Source organism: Orycteropus afer, unplaced genomic scaffold, assembly GCF_000298275.1.
Source record: "Orycteropus afer afer isolate SDZICR_OR568_19922 unplaced genomic scaffold, OryAfe1.0 scaffold00003, whole genome shotgun sequence".
NCBI classification, from domain to species: Eukaryota; Metazoa; Chordata; class Mammalia; order Tubulidentata; family Orycteropodidae; genus Orycteropus; species Orycteropus afer.
The window spans coordinates 22,051,880-22,071,948 of NW_006921590.1; the positions used below are offsets into that span (position 1 = coordinate 22,051,880).

At 36.3% G+C, this 20,069-nt stretch overlaps 1 protein-coding gene across 1 annotated transcript; it reads left to right on the top strand.

Moving 5' to 3' along the window:
- The first annotated feature begins 406 nt into the window (after window positions 1–406).
- Window positions 407–19,867, top strand: DAZL (deleted in azoospermia like). The gene is made up of 11 exons (XM_007937372.2): window positions 407–481; window positions 8,481–8,627; window positions 8,893–8,984; window positions 9,772–9,823; window positions 10,609–10,672; window positions 10,761–10,900; window positions 12,690–12,761; window positions 13,664–13,714; window positions 14,507–14,620; window positions 16,053–16,151; window positions 19,814–19,867. The coding sequence occupies exons 1-11, from the start codon at window positions 407–409 to the stop codon at window positions 19,865–19,867; spliced, it is 960 nt and encodes a 319-aa protein (XP_007935563.1).
- The last annotated feature ends 202 nt before the right edge of the window (window positions 19,868–20,069 follow it).

Sequence of the window (20,069 nt, forward strand, 5' to 3'; positions counted from 1 at the left end):
GCGGTCACGGGAACCCCTCCTTCCCTCACTTTGGTAGGCCATGTGCATGCGAAGCCCATGGCCTCTGTGTGGTCCCACCTCGCACCTTGGTGTGAACTAGCCTGGGGCAAGGAGGCCTGTGTTCTCTGCCTGGACGGGAATTGGGGTGCAGGGTACTACACTCCCGCCCCCTCAAGTTTTCCCTTCCTGAGCTTCCCCAGTGTGGACACTGATTGCAGCGGTCTTTGAGAGATGGCGTCAGGCCTGCAGCCGCCAAGAACGCCACCTAGCGCGGTCTTTCTGAGGAACTCCCACTTTTTGACTTTGAGAGTGGAAGTTTCTTCAATAAGGGGTTCTTTTTGTCTTCGTAAGGGTTGGAATAAGTAGGTTTGGCGAGAGACCTCAGGATGGTGTGTTCAGGTGGGACATGGCGTGGGAGGATCCTTCAGCAAAGGAATCTGGAGTGCTCGGCCCGCGATCTGAGAAAGGAACCATCACTGAAGTACGTTTGTGGCGGCCGCTCGTGCTGCCCAGTGATTTATGACATGCTGATGGTGGCGCCCTCGAGAGGCGAAATCGGGTGCAAAATCTAACCTGACGCCATAATTTCTGCACGATGCCGGCGTCAGTAGTTGCCCTCGGTCCTGAGGGACCTCAGTTCCTTTAATTTCTTGCAATCAAGTCAATTCCGCCTCACAGTGACCTATAGAACAGGGTAGATCTGCCCCATGGGATTTCTGAGGCTTTAGATCTTTACAGAAGCATACTGCCACATATTTCTCCTGCGGAAAGGCTGATTTATACGAACTTTTTGGTTAGCAGCTGAATACTTAAACCACTGAGCCACCAGGGCTCCTTATATTATATGTAAATATGATAAAAAATGTTTAGTAGTAATCATTTAGCTAGTATCATTACATATTCATATTAATTTAATAATTATGAATACTAAATAAATTACAATATTTTTGTATTTAATTATTATGACTAAATAGTTATAACAATTTTTCCTCTCCATTTTTTAGAGGTAAAGGGAAGAAATGCTGATATTTATTGAATGTTCTGATTAATAAAGTAGCATATTTACTATTTTGAGAATAACCTATATAAGAAAATAGAGATCTGTCTTAATCCCAGCACCTATAAGCACTGTTAAAATGTTGGTGTACACCTTCCAGGTCTGTTTTTATGCACATATTTATTACATATGGATACGTCAATTTTATTTTACAAAAGTTCTACCACCCTATATAACACTATTTTACAATCCATGTTTTCAATTAACAATATAGTGAGCATTAATCCAAAGGTAAATTTAAAGTAATTTTTTATGGTATAATTACTTATTTTACCAAATCCCTTCTAATGAATAATTTTTCAATGTTATGACAATACTATAATAAATATCGGGAGTTCTGGTGGCGTAGTGCCAAAGGTTCAAACCCACCAGCCACTCCTCGGAAGGAAGATTGGGTAATCTACTTCCGTAGTGATAACGCCTTGGAAATCCAAGGAGGGATCGCTCTGAGTCGGATCTGCTCGATGGCAGTGAGGTTTTTTTGGGTTTTTTTTTTTTTTTTTTTAATAATAAATATCCTGTGCAAACATCTTGGCATGCTTGTTCTAGTAATTCCTCGGGATAAATTACCAGAAGCGGAATTTCTGTGTGAAAGGGCTATGCCCAGTTTATCCTCATTTCAAATTATATATTTTTTCCAAGTTACTCTTCATATGTACCAATTTGTACCAATTTACATTCCCATTTATGGTGTGTAGAGCTCTGATAGTGTAGTGCCTAAGGCACTTGACTGCTAATCAGAAGGTTGGCGGTTCAAACCCACCAGCCACTTCTCAGATGGGGCAATCTACTTCCGTAGTGATACTGCCTCGGAAACCCAAGGAGGGGTCCGACTCGACAGCACGTAACAACAACAACTAACAGTTTTCTCTACATGAATTCCAATGGCAGGTGATACAATTTTTAAAAATTGCTAATCTGTTAGCTGGAAGGTAGCGTTTCACTGTGTTGATGTGCATTTTTTTAAAAAAATCATTAGTGAAGTTGAAATTTATCATGGGACCTTAGCTTTTTAAGAGCTCTGGTAGCATAGTGCATAAGGCACTTGACTACTAACCAGAAGGGTGGCAGTTCAAACCCACCAGCCACTCCTCAGAAGGAAGGTTGGGCAATCTACTTACATTGTGATACTGCCTCAGAAATGCAAGGAGGGGTCACTATGAGTCGGGTTCAACTTGACGACACATAACAGCATTAGCTTTTTACTTTTTTTGTTAGTTCTTAGTCTACCTTTCACTTTTACTTTTTAAATTGTGATTTGGGTGAAAGTTTACACAGCAAATTCATATTCCATACAGCAGTTTATACACATTTTGTTTCATGACATAGATTGCCATCCCCATAACGTAACAGTTCTCTTTCCACTTCTTCACTGTGGTTACCTTTCCCCTGTGTCCTTCTTTCCTATGCAGTCCTGCTCTCTGAGCTATCTCCCTGTGCAAATTCTGCCTTTGTGATCTCCCATGGTTGATTGTTCTAAGAAGTGTACCTAGTGTAAATGTTCACTTTATATACCTGTCTGTTGTTTGGCTGGAAGCCACAGGAGGGAGTTCAATTCCAGGCCTGAAGGGTCACTAGGGGCCATAGTCTCAGGGGCTTCGCCAGTCTCTCTCAGACCAGTAAGCCTGGTCTCTTTTATGATTTTGAGTTTTGCTCCACATTGTTCTTCCATTGTATCCAGAATCTCCTATTTTTATCCCTTTCCAAATGGTTTGTTAGTCCACCTTTGTATTTGGATATTTATCTTTTTCTTATAGAGTTACAGGAATCCTATCTAAAATAATATTAACTCTTTGTCATCTATAAACCCAAAAGAAGTTTATAGTGGTGATAAGGAGGTTCTTTTGTCTTATTCCTAATTTTAATGTGAATGACTCTAGTCATTTTATGTCTGGTTATGGCTTAGAATCAGATGGGCAGATAGAGACAACAAGGTTCTTCTATTTCTATTATTTTTGTAATTAAAAATGAGTATTTTATCAAAAAGCCTTTTCAATGATGAATTACAGTAACAGATTTCCTAAGAATGAATCCTCCTTGTATTTGCTGCATAAACTACTTAATTTTTTATATATTGCTGGAATTTTTCATCTTTGTTTTGGGAGCATTAGGGATAGGAGTGGACCATCTTAATAACGTTTTAGATGGTATTTGCTTTGCGAAATACATTGAAATTTTTTTTTTCTGTTTTTTCTGAAAGTTTTTTAATGGAAAAGCAAATTTTCTTTCTCCTCCACTGCCACTTCTCTATCTGCCGGTGTTTCTGTGTCTTGGTGAGTGTGTCTCTCTCTTCTTTCACTCTCTGCCCCTCTCTTTTTAATACATACACAAATTATTTTTTTTTAAAGATTGAAAAAACTCCCAGTGAAACTGAGCCAGGCATCTTTTCAGCAGTTTCTCCCTTCTCACCAAAAAAACCAAATTCACTGCCATCAAATCATTTCTCACTCATAGCCACCCCTCCTTGGGTTTCCAAGGCAGTATCTCTACAGAAGTAGATTGCCCAATCTTCCTTCCAAGGAGTGGCTGGTGGGTTTGAACTGCCAGCCTTCTGGTAGATACTGATTAATCTAGTCAAATATTCTTTCTCTTCCTAACGTAGCCTTGAAAATTTATATTTCTCTAGAAAATTCTCCATTTCATCAAGATTTCCAGTATTTACCACCTCAGAAACCTAATGGGGGTCACTATGAGTCAAAACCGACTCAATGACAATGAGTTTAGGGTTTTTTTTTTTTTTGGTTTTATTAATAGTTAAAAGGCGCTCTAGTGGCACAGTGGTTAAAGCATTCAGTTGCTAACCCGAAGGTCGACAGTTCCAACCTACCAACTGCTCTACAGGAGAACAGTGTGGCAGTCTATTTATATAAAGATTTACAGGCTTGGAAACTCTGGCACAGTTCTACTCTGTCCTGTAAGGTTTCTATGAGTCGGAAACAACTCGATGGTGTTGGGTTTGGTTTTGATTTATAAATAGTTAAAGGAGACTTAGTGGCATAGTGGTTAAAGTGCTTGGCTGCTAGCTGAAAGGTTGGCAGTTTGAACCCACCTGCTACTCTAAGGGAGAAAGATGTGGCATTCTGCTTCCATAGAGATTACAGTCTTGGCTACCCTATGGAGCAGTTCTACTCTGTCCAGTAGGGTTGCATGAGTTGCAGTCAACTCAATGGCAATGATTTTTTTCCCCCCCCGAGGGAGTTATATTTTTGATAGTTAAGATTAATACTTTATTTAACATCAAACCTCTTTCTTGCTAAAGCCTAAGCATTCATCTGTAGAACATTTTTGGCCATAATTTAAATGTAACCAAAGGTTGTCCATTAGGTTGTAAATGGATTGTATATAAATTATAATTATATATAAACATATATACATAGTATGAGTTTAGAAATGTACTTATTTTTAAATCTCTTCTGTTCAGGCTGGTTAAAATGGAGTACAGGTGGTACTTAGGTTATGAACATCTAACTTACAGACCACTCCTACTTGCCCTTTAATGCAGAGCTTCATACCGCTTCTGTCATGGACAACAAAGTGAAACAGGAACAGACTGGAATTTTTACAATTTGGTTGATTTGTCATGGTAAACAGAATGGGAAAAATTACAGGTCAAAGTTCTGGAATGGGAGACTTGGAAGAGGCATAATTAGCCCTTTCAGGAGCCTGATGCATGAGATTGGATTATTGGCAGGACTGTAGAGAGCCAAACACATTCAAAGCAGCGTGTGGTAGGCCACCATCTTTGAGCAGGAAGCTGCCATTTTTGAGTCCTACTTTAATGTTAAAAGTAAATTTGTCTGCTCTGAAAGATTGACCAACCCCTACTTGCATCAAATTTTTCATCACGGTCACCTTCACTTGCTACACATGCAGCTTTTACATCATTGAAAAGGCCTTTGAGCTTTTTCTTGCACTAAAGTAAGGCTAAATAAGAATCATATGCAACTGTTCTACTGACCTACAGATTCTTAAAAGACACAGGACTTTTTCTCATTTTGTAAACCCAGGACTGAGTTCGGTTTGCTAACTATGTTAGCTTTGAGCTCCACCTGCTGGCTCATGACTGGAACATGATAATATTGTCCTTAATTTAAGACTGATGACACTGGTAAAGTGATTTGATGAATTTCATATTTAATATCCCAACTAAGCAAGCAGCCAGTTTTAAAAACTCAAGCCAAAGCCATACTTCTATTAATAGCTAACAGCTTTTTACTCTTTCCCAAATGACTGTTTGTTTAGTTGTCTCAAGTATCCATTTTACTTTTGTAAATAGACTGTAAGAATTAGAAGGACATAAGAGATCTTTTCCTACTATGTGTTTTCCAAGTAAGGAAATATTCTGAAAAAACTTCATTGAATAAAGAAAAGCAAGTTCTTCCTAAAGGAAAATTTTTCTCAATTCTAGTGGCCCTGTCGTAGAGTTTCTCAACCTGGACTCTATTGAAATTTTGAACAAGATATTTTTTTGTTCTGGGAGGCTCCTCTGTACATAATAGGTAGTATATCTGGCCTCCACCCATCAGATACCAGTAGCACTTCCCGGTTGTGAAAACTGGAAAAGTTTTTACATTACTAAATGGCCGTTAGGGACAAAACAAGTGCACTACCATATAACCCCGTTTAGCCTAGCGCAGTTTTCATTCCAGATTGCACTCCTAAATTAAAATATATCCATCCACTATAGTAGCGTAGTGATACTGCCTCGGAAACCCAAGGAGGGGTCGCTATGAGTTGGGTCTGACTCGACAGCAAATAACAACAACAACAACATAGTAGTAACTAAAGTACTTGACTGCTAACCAGACGGCTGTTGGTTCAAACCCAGGAGGCTCTCCTCAGAAGGAAGGTTGGGCAATCTACTTCCATAGTGATAGTGCCTCAGAAACCCAAGGAGGGGTCACTATGAGTCGGGTCCAACTCGACGGCACATAACAACAACAACATAGTGTGCAGACAGGTAATACCATAAATCATTTATTTTAAAAAAAAAAAAGTATCCCAAGTTCATCCATAAATGAAAGAGGTAAATTGAGGAGGAAAGAAAATCTATGAGAATTTCAGAACCACGGTTTTATTTGTGTTTTGGATTTTTGAATGAGCTAATTGAGAAGAATTTGGTAAATTTTATGTGTTGTTGTTGTTATGTGCCGTGGAGTCAGACCTGATTCATAGTGACCCCTCCTATGTAGGGAAGGGAAATGAAGTCAGGGTCTCAATAATTGAAGATCTATAGTTTATGTAATATGTTCCCATTTAGAAAAAAATAAGACATTAAAAAAGGAAAAACTTTATAAATAGTTTTTTACTCTCTATAAGCAGAGGTGTGGGCAGTAGCTTTATTTCTCTCTTACAGCCTTTTGCACTTACCTCTTATATTCAGTGTTGTTGTTGTTATGTGCCATCGAGTCAGACCCGACTCATTGTGACCCCTCCTTGGGTTCCCGAGGCAGTATTACTACAGAAGTGGATTGCCCAGCCATCCTTCTGAGGAGTGGCTGGTGGGTTTGAACCGTTAGCCTTCTGGTTAGCAGTCAAGTGCCTTAGACACTAAATTTAAAATGAGTGAATGTGCCATAAAATATTTTCTTGAAATTCCAATGCAAATTAGTTGTTAATTAATAAAGTATCTACAAAATAAGTCAGTAAATAGTAGAACTAGAAAATAAACTTTTTTTTTAACCTATTGAAAATAGATTCAAGTAACAGGACACTAACTTACATTGGCACAGCACTTTGTACTTTACAAAATGAATTCATAGATGCTATCTCATTTTATTCTCAAAACATTCACTTAAAGATACACAGCTGGCAAGTTAAGTGATTTATAATGTAGTAAGGGACATGAACCTAGATCTCCTGACTAAACTCATTTTCGTTTTGCTATGTTGTACTGCCTCTCCTGGCATATTTAGTACTAGTTCATTCTGTTTTAGAAAATTTCACATTAACCTTACAGTTTACTGAGGGAAGACCAAAGACAGATTCTGACCAGAATGCAGAAAAAATAATGAGTTTTATGAGGTTTTGTTTCTTTTTTAATATGAAAATAAAGATGGTATCATCTATTAGGCTACTGTGAAAATTATCATTAACAGTGGGACTGATTCAATGTTATTCAGAAAGATAAATGTTACTTCAAAAGATACTTTGAACACTCTAGCATTAAATAAAAGGATTTTATGTCTTTTTTTTTCTTTTTTTTTAGGAAGAACTGTGCTATGTGAGCACATATTGTTTTCATGATCCATCTCCAAATAAAGCAGAGAATGTTATAATTATAAACTCCCTATTAATTTTGGTGAATAGTAAGATGAGGCAAAAGAAATTGGTTTAAAACACTGATATTTGTTTTTATTTTCATGGAGCTTTATTTATTTATTTTTTTAATTGCGCTTTGGGTGTAAGTTTACAGTGCAAAATTTGCTTTACATTCAACAGTTAATGTACATTTGATTTTATGACCTGATTACCATCCCTGACCATAACACACTCTCCTTCTTTTCCATCCCTGTGACACCCCACACACACACACACCATGCCCTTCTTGCATATGCACTCCTGTCTGTCCAGCTTTCCCTCCATGTGACTACTGCCCTCTGGTGTCCCATGGCCAGTTGCTCTAAGGGGTGTATATCCCTAGAGTAGGTGGGTGCATCACCCACTGGTGGGTATTCTGCATGTAAGTCTTTCTACTGTTAGGCTGAGAACCGATCTTTGGGAGTAAGTCCAATCCCAGGCCCGGAGGATATCCTGGGGCCGTAGTCTTGGGGGGGTCCCACCAGACTCCATTTGACCAGTAATACTGGTCATTTTTGTGTTTCTGAATTTTGTCCCACATTTTTCCTTCCCTTCCGTCCAGGATCTCTAGTTTTGATCTGGGATTGGTAGCCGGGTACCATCTAGTTCTTCTGGTCTCAAGGTCCATCATATCCTTGGACTAATTGTTTCCAAATGCCTTTGATTTTCTTTACTCTTTGTCATGTAGTTTTTTCTTTTGTATACTTTTTTCTTTATGATTTACTATATTTTAATTAATGTTCTTAGTAAAATGAAAACTTGTTTATTAGTATAAAACAGAATTATTTTAATGATTTGACTTTTACAAATCTAAACTTTCTAATTATTATTATTATTTTTCACCAGTTCATAAAATATTTTCACAAACTCAATATAAACACAGTACTGCATACAACAGTATATAAAAGATGATGGTGCATTTAAGAAACTACTGCACCCTTTTGTTAAAATCTCATCCTGATCTACTTTGATGGTTTTAAATCTTGAGCCTAAACTAAGGTGTATTTTACGATGAAAGTAATTATATAAAAGTATTTTGTACTTTAAATGTAAAAATTATATTTCATGTTGTATGATTTTTGTCTTTGTTTGTTGTTTACGATGTCTGCTTTCCAAATTATAGTCTGCTGCAACTCCTGAGACTCCAAACTCAGCAATCTCCAGAGAGGCCAGCACTCAGTCCTCATCAACTACAACCAGCCAAGGCTATGTTTTACCAGAAGGCAGAATTATGCCCAACACTGTTTTTGTTGGTGGAATTGATGTTAGGGTATGGTATTCATATTTTATTTTTACTTTAATATATGTTGTGAATAATGGGATTTTGGCCCTGTTGCAAACCTATGCATTTTGTACGTCATGCCACTTTGGATTAGGTTTTATGTTTAACCCATAGGGACTAGATATATGTTGACAAAGAGCAACAGATAGTTTGAGGATACTTGGAAGAGATACTTCCACATAACCAAACCTTCCTGATAGTAAAGTTCAAAAATTTGAATGTGAATTTTTATTCTTTAAATTCTTTTCCATAGGTGGATGAAAGCGAAATTAGAAGTTTCTTTGCTAGATATGGTTCAGTTAAAGAAGTGAAGATAATCACGGATAGAACTGGTATATCCAAAGGGTGAGTAAAATATACCTTCAGTATGAATTATCAAAATTCTCTGAAGCTTAGCATCTATAAAGTCCCTGGATGGTATCAACAGTTAAAGCACTCAGCTACTAACCAAAAGGTTGGCAATTTGAGTTCATCCACAGGCACCTCAGAAGAAAGGCCTGGAGATCTACTTCTGAAAAATCAGCCGTTGAAAACTCTATGGAATATAGTTCTTCTCGTTGTTATGAATTGGAACTGACTCGCAGCAACATTTTAGTTTTAGCTTCTATAAAGTATCAGAAAAGAAGCCTTTGAAACTTACATTCTTATATAAATAAATTTGTTGCTTCTGTTAATTTCTTTCATAAGAGAATATGAATATACTACCGGATCTTTTATTTAATCATTTTCCTAATACTTGTTTCTAAATATAACCTGTCCTTATTTATTTAGCCTAAGTGGATTAATTAGTTTTTTTCAAATAGTTTTCTTCTCAAATTGCACAGTATCTTAAATTTTAACCATAGTGCTGCAGATAATAAAATTAAACTTGGTTTTGTAGATGTGAATTCTCTGCTAATGAACGAGGTTCCCACACTACTTTAATCTTAGTACATTCTGACATTGATTAGAATAAGGGGTACAGTAACACTAATATTTATAGATGGTCTATCATGTATATCTTACATATGCTTATCTTAGTATTTTATCTTTTATCATTACCATTTCTGTCTGCTATTACTTAATAGAACACTAGTTCTTAACTATATGCTGTATGGTGGTGATTTTACACTTGTTTTATCTGCTTTTCTAGCTATGGATTTGTTTCATTTTATAATGATGTGGATGTGCAGAAGATAGTAGAAGTAAGTAATCTTCTCATGAAAAAAGTCATACTTCCTGCTTAAAATCCAAACTTAGAGAATCTTTCACAACTTATCAGAACTTGTCAATTTTGACTGGACACCTTGCTTCATGAACAAGAGACAGGAAGGGATGGGAGGCAGGGTGAAAAGATATTTTTAATCAAATTCCGTTTGATACTTCTCAACACTTGACTGGAGTATGAGAGTAAGTTAATGTAGCTTCATGGTGACCAATTTTTATTTAGTCTGTTCTCAGCTCTGATCTTCTCTCATAGTAAGTAGGAACCTTAGAGTACTTGGGGTTGTCTTAGTTTCTTGGTTCTGCTGTAATAGAAATACTACAAGTGGGTGGCTTTAACAAATAGAAGCATATTTTCCCATACTTAAGGAAACTAGAAGTCCAAATGTAGGGCTGGCTTTAGAGGAAGGCTTTTTCTTTCCACTTTGGGGAAAAATCCTCATTTCAGCTTCTCTAACCTTCTTGGCATTCCTTGAAGATCTCCACCTGGCATCTATCTTTTCCCCATTCCTGCTCCTTTGCTTCTGTGCCAATCTCCTTTTATATTTCAAAAGGGATTGGTTTAAAACACAACCTACATGAAAACAGCCTCATTAGCAGAACAAAGAAAACCCTATTCCCAAATGGGACTGCATCCATATATAGGGGTTAGGGTTTATAATACATATTTTAGGGGGACACAATTCAATCCATAATGGGGTGGTTACTTTAAGTCTTGGAAGGAAAGGCTTGAAAATTGATTCTAATTTTGTTGTTTTATTTTTAGTCACAGATCACTTTCCATGGTAAAAAGCTAAAACTGGGCCCTGCAATCAGGAAACAAAATTTGTGTAAGTAAAGAAAGAAATTGTTGGTATCAAGTGTAGCTTTTCAGAGGACTAAAAATAGGCTTTGTTTTCATTTTCTTTTTTTTAAAAGGTACTTATCATGTGCAGCCACGTCCTTTGGTGTTTAATCCTCCTCCTCCACCACAGTTTCACAGTGTCTGGAGTAATCCAAACACTGAAACTTATATGCAGCCTCCAACTATGATGAATCCTATAACTCAGTATGTTCAGGTAAGAGCTGCCTGCGTTGTTTTTTTTTTTTTTTTAGTTATGCTTTAGGTACAAATTTACAGAGCAGAGTTTTACATTCAGCATTTCATGTACATTTGGTTTCACTCTCCAATTACCATCCCCAACCCTAACCCACTCTCCTCCCCTTCCTTCCCAGTACCCCCTACCCCTACGTTCTTATATTTTTGTTGTTGTTATTTATTATAATATTAGAGATCTTAGAGGTTATAGTATTAGGATGGCATTTTAAGAATAAGTCGGTCTCACTTCTTACCTTCTGGAATTATATCTGTAACTTTCCTAATTGGCAGTATTTATAGTCCCTGTTTGAATACTTGAGTGATGGAACTGTTACTTTTGTTAGAAATCCCTCATTCTTAGAGTGTTCTTTCTTAAACTAAGCTAAAATCTGCTCCTGTGTAGCTTGTAAGCTTTTTTCTCTGTAGCCAAGAATGAGTTTCTTCTTTTTTGTCCCCATATTCCTAAAATACTGAAGACAGCTTTCTTTAAGTGCCTGCCTATATTCTACAAGCTTAGCAATTCTTCTAGATGTTCCTTATTTGAAATTATTTCCAGATGTTTTCTCATATACATAGCTGACTTCTGGGTATCTTCTAGTTCTAGAATGGATAGGTTTCTGATAAATTTAAATGTTTGTAAATTCTTGAGTTTCTGGCATATAATTTGTCTGGTTCTGGTTATTTTAATAAAGTGAGGCTTGGCATACTATTTCCTGTTGGTAAGAAATAACTTTTATTTCCTTCTTAGTTAATTTTACTTTCTTCAACTTAAAAGACATTTTCTTTGCAGGAATAAAAAAAGAAGGAAAGAAAATAGTAGTAAAATAATTCTCCAGTATCTTTCTTTTGAATTTACATTTTCCATCTACCTGAAGTAGGATATAACTTTTCTTATTTTTCTTCCTCTGAACATGGCTAGACAAAAAACTCTATTTGTTCCTTACATTTACTATGAGCTATTACCTGTCCTGAGTGTATTTATATGTGCTACTACCTGTATGTTTGGGAGCTCTGGTAGCATAGTGCCTAAGGCATGTGACTGCTAACCAGAAGGCTGGTGGTTCAAACCCACCAGCCACTCCTTGGAAGGAAGGTTGGGCAATCTACTTCCGTAGTGATACTGCCTCGGAAACCCAAGGAGGGGTCGCTATGAGTCGTGTCCGACTCTACCGCATGTAACAACAACAACAACCACCCATATGTTTATGCATCAGTAAATGTTTATTGAAACATGTAAGACATTGTATTGTCTCTTTTCCAGTTTTGGATTATATACATTCAGCCCTTAATTTTTAGAAGTGAAATACACAGAGAACCAAACGTCTACGGGAGGACTATATGTTTTCCCATCACATATTATCAGTAGAATGCAAAACTGCCTAAAAATATTTTTTTTATAAAGAAACAACAAATGTATTAATATAGTATTAAAATGGAAACCTGACTTAATAGAGCTTTATCGCAAGTATGAGAAAGAACTTCTAGGTGGGGATCAATAAATAAAGTAGACTGGCAAAATCAGTTCCTTTTCTCATCCATTATCCCTTCCTCTTCCCCACCCAAAAGGCTGACATTTGACAGAGAATATTTTTTTCTTTATGAAATCAGACTCACTCAATTAGAATCTGCATTGTTGCATATGAAGATGACCTTAATTAACATTTAATTTTCATATATTTTGTTACATATTCATATATTTTGTTATATATTTTGTTTATTTTTTTCTTTTTGTCTCGTTAATATATTCTTTCTGTAAACTTTATTTTCAGGCATATCCTCCTTATCCAAGTTCACCAGTTCAAGTCATCACTGGATATCAACTGCCAGTGTATAATTATCAGGTAATTTAATAGAACAAAATGATTTATGTTGGGATATTACTGAGTCCTTTAATTCATATTGTTATGTATGTGAGTGTATATATGGGACCTCTGGTAGCATAGTGGCTAAGGCACTTGACTGCTAACCAGAAGGCTGGCGGTTTAAACACACCAGCCACTCCTCAGAAGGAACATGGGCAATCTACTTCCGTAGTGATACTGCCTCAGAAACCCAAGGAGGGGTCGCTATGAGTCGAGTCTGACTTGATGGCACATAACAACAACATATATATAAATTTATAAAATAAGTTGTCTAGAATTAGGACTCTTTTTATTATTTAGAAATAAAGGAATGATATTTTGACCATAATGTACTTAGCAAGAACTTTTCTCTAGAACTGTTTTCTAAGATTTGGTGTCCCCTTCTATATGTCAACATGTATTCTTCTATCTTTGCTGTCAAATAGCTGGAACATTCAGGCTGACTTTTACAAATTTTCCTAGAGGGATAGGCTGGAATAAAGTGATTACCAAATTCTTAAAATGCTGAATTACGATTATATTTCATAGTGTTTCTTTTAACTGGCTGCTCCAAGATGTTCTCTGAATCTCTTCTGATAGATGTGACCATATTTATGGTCTATGACCATATTTATAGAAAGAAATTCAGAAAACCATTCTTTGGTTTTGCTGAAAGTCAACTCCAGAAAATTGAGAAAAACATAAAGCTTAAATGTGAGGATCACATTACAAATCTCAGATATTAGAAACGTGTAGTATGACTTTATTCTGTTTCTTCTATTATAATAAGTTCAAGGATCTAACATAACAAATATCTGAACATTTTATGTCTCATATGTTTGATAAAATGTGTAGGAATATATAAATAATTGTTGTTTCTTTCTTTCTTTTTTTTTTTTAAGATACCACCACAGTGGCCCATAGGGGAACAAAGGAGCTATATTATACCTCCGGTAAAGTGAATTAATCAAACATATCCCTCCTGTTCTTTGTTAAGAAGTATTTTCTGGCTTAATTATTATATATTGCTATACCTTTTATCAGATTATATATGACTGGAAATATTTTAAAATGCACTTTTATATTATGTTTTATTAAATTTTGTTCACCTGATTATATACTCCCATGAGAGAGACTATGCTTTTTGTTTCTTAAGTTGTTTTTGCGTACTTAAGCAATGGCTGCTCTACACACAATAGGTGCTCAGTTACTTGCTGATAAAATATATAATCCAAGAAAGGTAGTACTAATACGAATTTAGAATTGGCACAGAAACTTCCTAATATCTGCCTCTGGTTTTACTCTCTGTAAGAAAATCCATTAAAGAGAAACTGAGAAATGTTATTGCTGTTAATATTGTTAAGTAAGATAAAGGAATAAAACAAAGGAGAGTTCTACTTCTGGAACCCCTGAGATAGTGTTAATTATTTTTATTAGGATTAGATATTTGGAGAATGTAGAAAGTGTGAAAGTTCCCAAGCACTCCCTTACTATGTATTGGAGTAATTTTTCTTAGAATCCTTCTATTTCCGATTATGTTGAAGCTTAGAAGACAATTTCAAAATAAAAGACTGCCTTATTGCATTTCAGCTATTCAGTTTTAAATAGTTTCTGAAACTGGGTACTTGGATTTAAATACAACTGACAGTTAAACTTTCAATATCAGCTCACCATTTTAAAGAATGAATTGCTTAGAAATGTGTTTGTATATCTCTTTAATTACACTTTCGTCATTTTAAATGTAGGCTTACACAACTGTTAACTACCACTGTACTGAAGTTGATCCAGGAGTTGAAGTTTTGCCAAGTGAATGCTCAGTTCATGAAGCTACTCCATCCTCTGGCAATGGCCCACAAAAGGCAAACATCCAATTTTATTTATTAATGTTTATATTTTTATATTTGATTTTTTATAACTTTTAATTGTGATTTGAGTGAAAGTTCACAGAGCAATATGGTTTTCAATTCAACAGTCATACACATTTTGTTTTGTGACATTGATTGGAATCCCCACAACTTCTTCCTTGTGTTTTTACCATTTCCATTTGTCCTTCTTTCCTCTCCTTTCCTACCTTCTGAGTTTTATCCCTGGACAAATGCTGCCCTATTGATTGATCTTGTAAAGTTGGCTGTTCAAAGGAATGTGTACCTCCCTGGTGTTATTGCTCACTTTATTAGCAGGGCTGAAAGTTGAGCTATGAAACTGAGTTTCAGTTCCAGGCTTAAAGGGTAACTAAAGGCCATTTTTCAAGTTTTAATAATGGCTTTTTAAAAAGCAAGTGTCTCTACCCAAATTTATACATGGAAACCTTAAACATTATAGAGCTTAAGTAATAATTCATCAGTTAATGTAAAAGCTGATAAATTTCAGACACCTTCAAACCCCAAACTTCCAATATATACATAAAATTTCAGACTCAGCAGTCCTTTCTTTTCTTACATTTTCATTGTGTTTGTTTTTACTATACTTTAATAAATATTGGTTAATATGATTTGGCAGCGTGCAATGGACAGGTTTCCTTAAGAACTCTATTCTTCAAAAGAGGAATTAGAATGAAATCCATCTATCGGGTCTTTTGCCCATTTAAATATTTCCTTAGCTAAATAGTAATACACAATTATTTATGGCATATTCTGTAACATTATCTATGGCAGCAGTTCTCAAGAGTGGTGGAGTCACTAATAATAATTGAAATACTGAAATAAGCAGAATTTCTTTTTATCGTTTAGATTTCTATAACAACTACTATTATTACTGCCTTTTCTTGTTTTCTTTAATAGATTGGAGTGTAGATAGAGTTGATGTGCTGAGGATATGTATAAAACTGACTGATTCCCATTGGGTATGTGAATTTCATCCATGTTTCCCAGTGGGAAAAAATGTTGAGAACTACTCAGCCATGGGTGAAAGAAAGTTCTGACATGATTAAAATTTTGAAGAAAAATACTAACATACCTTACAGCATAATCATATTATTAAGCTTTGTTCTAGATACTATTTCTTGAGACGTTGAAGGTTTATTGTTCCTTATTTAACAGGAAAAATGAAAGTGCCTTAAGAAAATACCTTAGGGTTCTAATAAAATTTAGCTGTCTTTAACCAGTATTCTATCACTAATGTTCTAAAATATTTCTTTAATTTGGCAGAAAACTTACATACATATGTGGCAATAAATATTAATTGCATAGGAATTCTTTAAAAATAAGCATGTGTTCATTGAACATCCATTAAGCTGAACAGTGAGTAAAAGGAGAAATAGTCATTAGGTTACTGGAAACTTTTGTATTTCAGAAATCGGTGGACCGAAGCATACAGACGGTGGTATCTTGTCTATTTACTCCAGAGAGCCGACTGAGAAACTCTTTTCTTACCCAAGATGACTACTTCAAAGTATGAAAGAATAGTATGCTTGAAAAAACACATTTGTCAAATTTGAAGCAACTTTTTTTTTCTATTATATATATATATTGAAGTTACTTAGAGCATTTAATGGAACTGTTGACGTTTGACTAACCTGCTAAATAATTTTGAGTAGATATTTTATTCTGTTCAAACTTTAGGCTACTATAGTTTTTCCTTAGGGAGGAAACCTTTAACAGAAACCTAGAATTAACAGAAACCTTTGTGAAAAAAGAGAATTGAGGGAGAATGTTGACTTGACCAAACAATAAGAGAAGATTCTAGCTAGAGAAATCAAAATTTAAGAATAAACATATTGTGAAAGATCAGGTAAGAAGTGGATCATTCAGATGACATACCGTGAACAATTTTGGGGGAGAGGAGATAAAGAGAAGAGTAACTGGAAAGGAATGCAAGTTGATTCAGAGTTGGCGAAGTGGAAAAGAATGTGGATAGTTGAACTTAAGGTGCTGGTTTCTGCTCTGCTTTTACCACTGTGCACAAATCACTTGAATCTCGTTAGGCTCAAGTTTTTAAAACTCTAAAATTAGGAGGCCAGGACTCAAGATCTATGAATATGGAAAAGAACTAACTGATCACTCTGACAGGAAAGGGATTTGTGCTTAGTAATATGAAGTTTTTTTAATAGCAGCTTTATTAGGATATTCACGAATCACACAATTCATCCATTTAAAGTGTACAATTCAGTGTAAGTGGTGCTTAGTATATTCACAGAGTTGTGCCACCATCACCACAATCAATTTTAGAACATCTTGGTCACCCCAGAAGAAACCCCATACCCATTATCAGTCACTTCCTTTTCCCCCTAAACCCTCCAACCCTAGGCATCTACTTATATACTTTCTGTCTACAGATGTGCCTATTCTAGACATTTCATATAAACAGAATCATACAATATGTGATCTTTGGTGACTGTGTTCTTTCAATTAGTGTAATATTTTCAAGGTTTGTCCATGTTGTCACGGGTACCAATGCTTACACCCACCACCCACTCCTCAGAAGGAAGGTTACACAATCTACTTCCATAGTGATGTTATTGTTGTTGTTATGTGCCGTCGAGTCAGACCCGACTCATAGTGACCCCTCCTTGGGTTTCTGAGGCAGTATCACTACAGAAGTAGATTGCCCAACCTTCCTTCCCAGGAGTGGCTGGTAGGTTTGAACTGCCAGCCTTTTGGTTCGTAGTCAAGTGCCTTAGGCACTGCGCTACCAGAGCTCCATAGTGATACTGCCTCAGAGACCCAAGGGGGGGGGGTCGCTGAGTCACATCTGACTTGATGGCAATGAGTTTGTTTTTCAGTACTATATTTTATTTATCCATTCATCAATTGATAGACATCTGTCTGGATGGTTTCCACTTTTTGAATACTGTTATGAACATTCAGTAGAAGTCTTTGTGTAGATATGTTTTCATTTCTCTTGGGTATATATCTATGAATGGAATTGCTGAATTACATGGTAACTGTTTAATCTTTTGAGGAACTGCCAGACTTTTTGTAAAGCAGCTACACCATTTTATATTCAAAGAGAATTTTTTAACCATTGCTTTCTGTTTTAAACGGGAAGGAAAATAGCTTTTTTCCGTCTGTGAATGGACATAGGATAAAGCTTTGAAAGCCTTTGTAAAGGGTATACTAATGACCTGTAAAGCAGAGTAGAGGCAGCTGTAGCAGGATTGAGTTCTCACCATCTTTGCAATAATACACTGCCATCTAGTTGATCCTAACTCAGCAACCCCTCCATGGGTTTCCAAGGGGGTATCTCTATGGAAGTAGATTGCCCAATCTTCTTTCCAGGGAGGGGCTGGGGGGTTTGAACTGTCAGCCTTCTGGTTAGCAGTTGAATGCCTTAGGCACTGCACCACCAGAACACCTATTTTTGCAATAGGGAGAAAAATATTTCTTTAAAATGGCATTTATTCTGTTACTGCTTCAATCTACATAGATAGTACAATTTAGAAAGGGAAGTACTGGGGTTGTATGTTAGCTTACCTTCCCAAAATGAATAGGTAGCACTTAACATTTATATGGAAAGCATAAAATAGAATCTTTAAACTTGACTTTTCACCTGGTAGTAGACAAAAGGCTCCCTTCCAACTTCCCAGAGTTTTTTGCACCCCCCTGGATTGGTAGCCTGTAGTTCTCTGGCATCCAGATCTATTTTAATTTGCTAAATACGGTGTTGTTTTAATTGAATTTGTAATCACTGAGGCTGCGTTTACACTATTTCCATGATAAATTGTACTCTATGTTGTCCAACCTCTTCATATTCTTAGGTTTGTCCCTGAAGATATTTGAGTTTATGACCACTTTTCTAGGCTTTATCCTAAACAAGATATTGCCCTTCCAGAAGTCACCCTTCTTTATATGACAGTTGGATGTAATTTGTAGGAAAATGGCAGTTAGGCTGTGTATACAGAAGAAAATAGTGTGCTATTACTGGTTTACACAGTCCTATTCTTTGTAAGGCCTCACTTTCTTGTATCTGTATATTTTTAGACAACATAAAGGGAAAGGAAACTTTGCTTGTATTTTTGATTTTTCTCTTTCCTAGAGAATGATGTGTTTGCATCAGAGGTTAAGGAAGAATCAGTTCCTTTAAATGTACCAAGACTTTTAACCTAAAAGTATGGAATTTCAGATTGAAATGGAGTGTTGTTCTCAAGCTGTCATTTCTACCAAATGCACTTCAGTAGTAAAAATAAAACTTTTAAAAATGACATACATTTTCCACCAATTGTCTTTGTGACATCACTGCCAATATATTAACTAAGAATGTACATAAAATAAGACTGACTCTCTAAGTTATGTAGTTCTGAGTTTACTGGAATTTCTTTTTTAACCTACTGTTCTGGTTACCTAGTGCTGCTCTGACAGAAATATACCACAAATGGGACGGCCTTAACAAACAGGAGTTTATTCTTACAATTTGGAGGCTTTAAGTCCAAGTTCAAACTGCCAGGCTCTAGGGGCTGGATGAAAGCCCCTCAACCTTGGGGTCCATCTCTGCCTCCTGCTCCCGGCCCACTGGAGCTAGAGGCATTTCTTCACTCAGACAGCTGCTAGCTGCTGAGGCTGAGAAGCCCCAAGGTTGACAAGTCAAAAGGCACAGTCCGAATGTTACCAAACCACACTGCAGGCCATTAACTTAAGTCCATTTTAAGTCCCAAGGTCGGCAGAGCATGGCAGGCTTACTGAGCAGTAACGGCTACATGCAGAGTCCAAGCGTGCCATAGGCTAGGACCATACCCAAGTCTTCTGCTTGAATACTGGAAGCAGACCACATTCCCTAAGGCAGCTACTCAGCTGCTCCCAGTAGATTCTACAATGGAGTTGATTACCAGTCTCATCGTGGGAATACTACCATCAGCTGCCCAGCCACTCAACCAGGCCCAGCCAAGTTGACACACAAACATAACTACCACACCTACTATGTAATAAAACTAGCCATCATGGTATATTTGTCCAAAGATCAGGAATCCTTCCCCAAAGGGGATCATCATTTTTCTTATTATTTATAGGGGTTTAAGCCAAAAATAAATACTATAAAGTATTTTACGTCTTTCTAGGTTATGGTGATAATTAATAGGAAATTTGCAAGGAAGTAAAAAGGACTATTTCTGTCTTTTCTAGGATAGAAGAATGCATCACTTTAGAAGAAGTCGGGCAATGCTTAAATCTGTTTGATCCTCTCTGCTAACTTTCTAGTCTCATGAGCAGTTGCTGGTTTTGAAGAAGAGGCTGAAAGTTTTTCTTTATTATAGAAATTTCATTCTGAATTTGATAAATCACACCCCTACTTTATGTACAAGTTATACTAGATTACCTAGCTTTATTTTACATTGAAACTGTTCTTCGTTAGATGTTTTATTAGAAACTAGTTCTGTGT

What these genes read in the sequence shown, in the direction of transcription:
- DAZL (XM_007937372.2), top strand. Translation starts at nt 407, where the DNA reads ATGGCGTGGGAGGATCCTTCAGCAAAGGAATCTGGAGTGCTCGGCCCG. An exon ending in ATGTGCAGAAGATAGTAGAA is followed by an intron (nt 9,824 to 10,608) that starts GTAAGTAATCTT and finishes TTTTATTTTTAG; the next exon opens with TCACAGATCACTTTCCATGG. An exon ending in AATCAGGAAACAAAATTTGT is followed by an intron (nt 10,673 to 10,760) that starts GTAAGTAAAGAA and finishes TTTTTTTAAAAG; the next exon opens with GTACTTATCATGTGCAGCCA.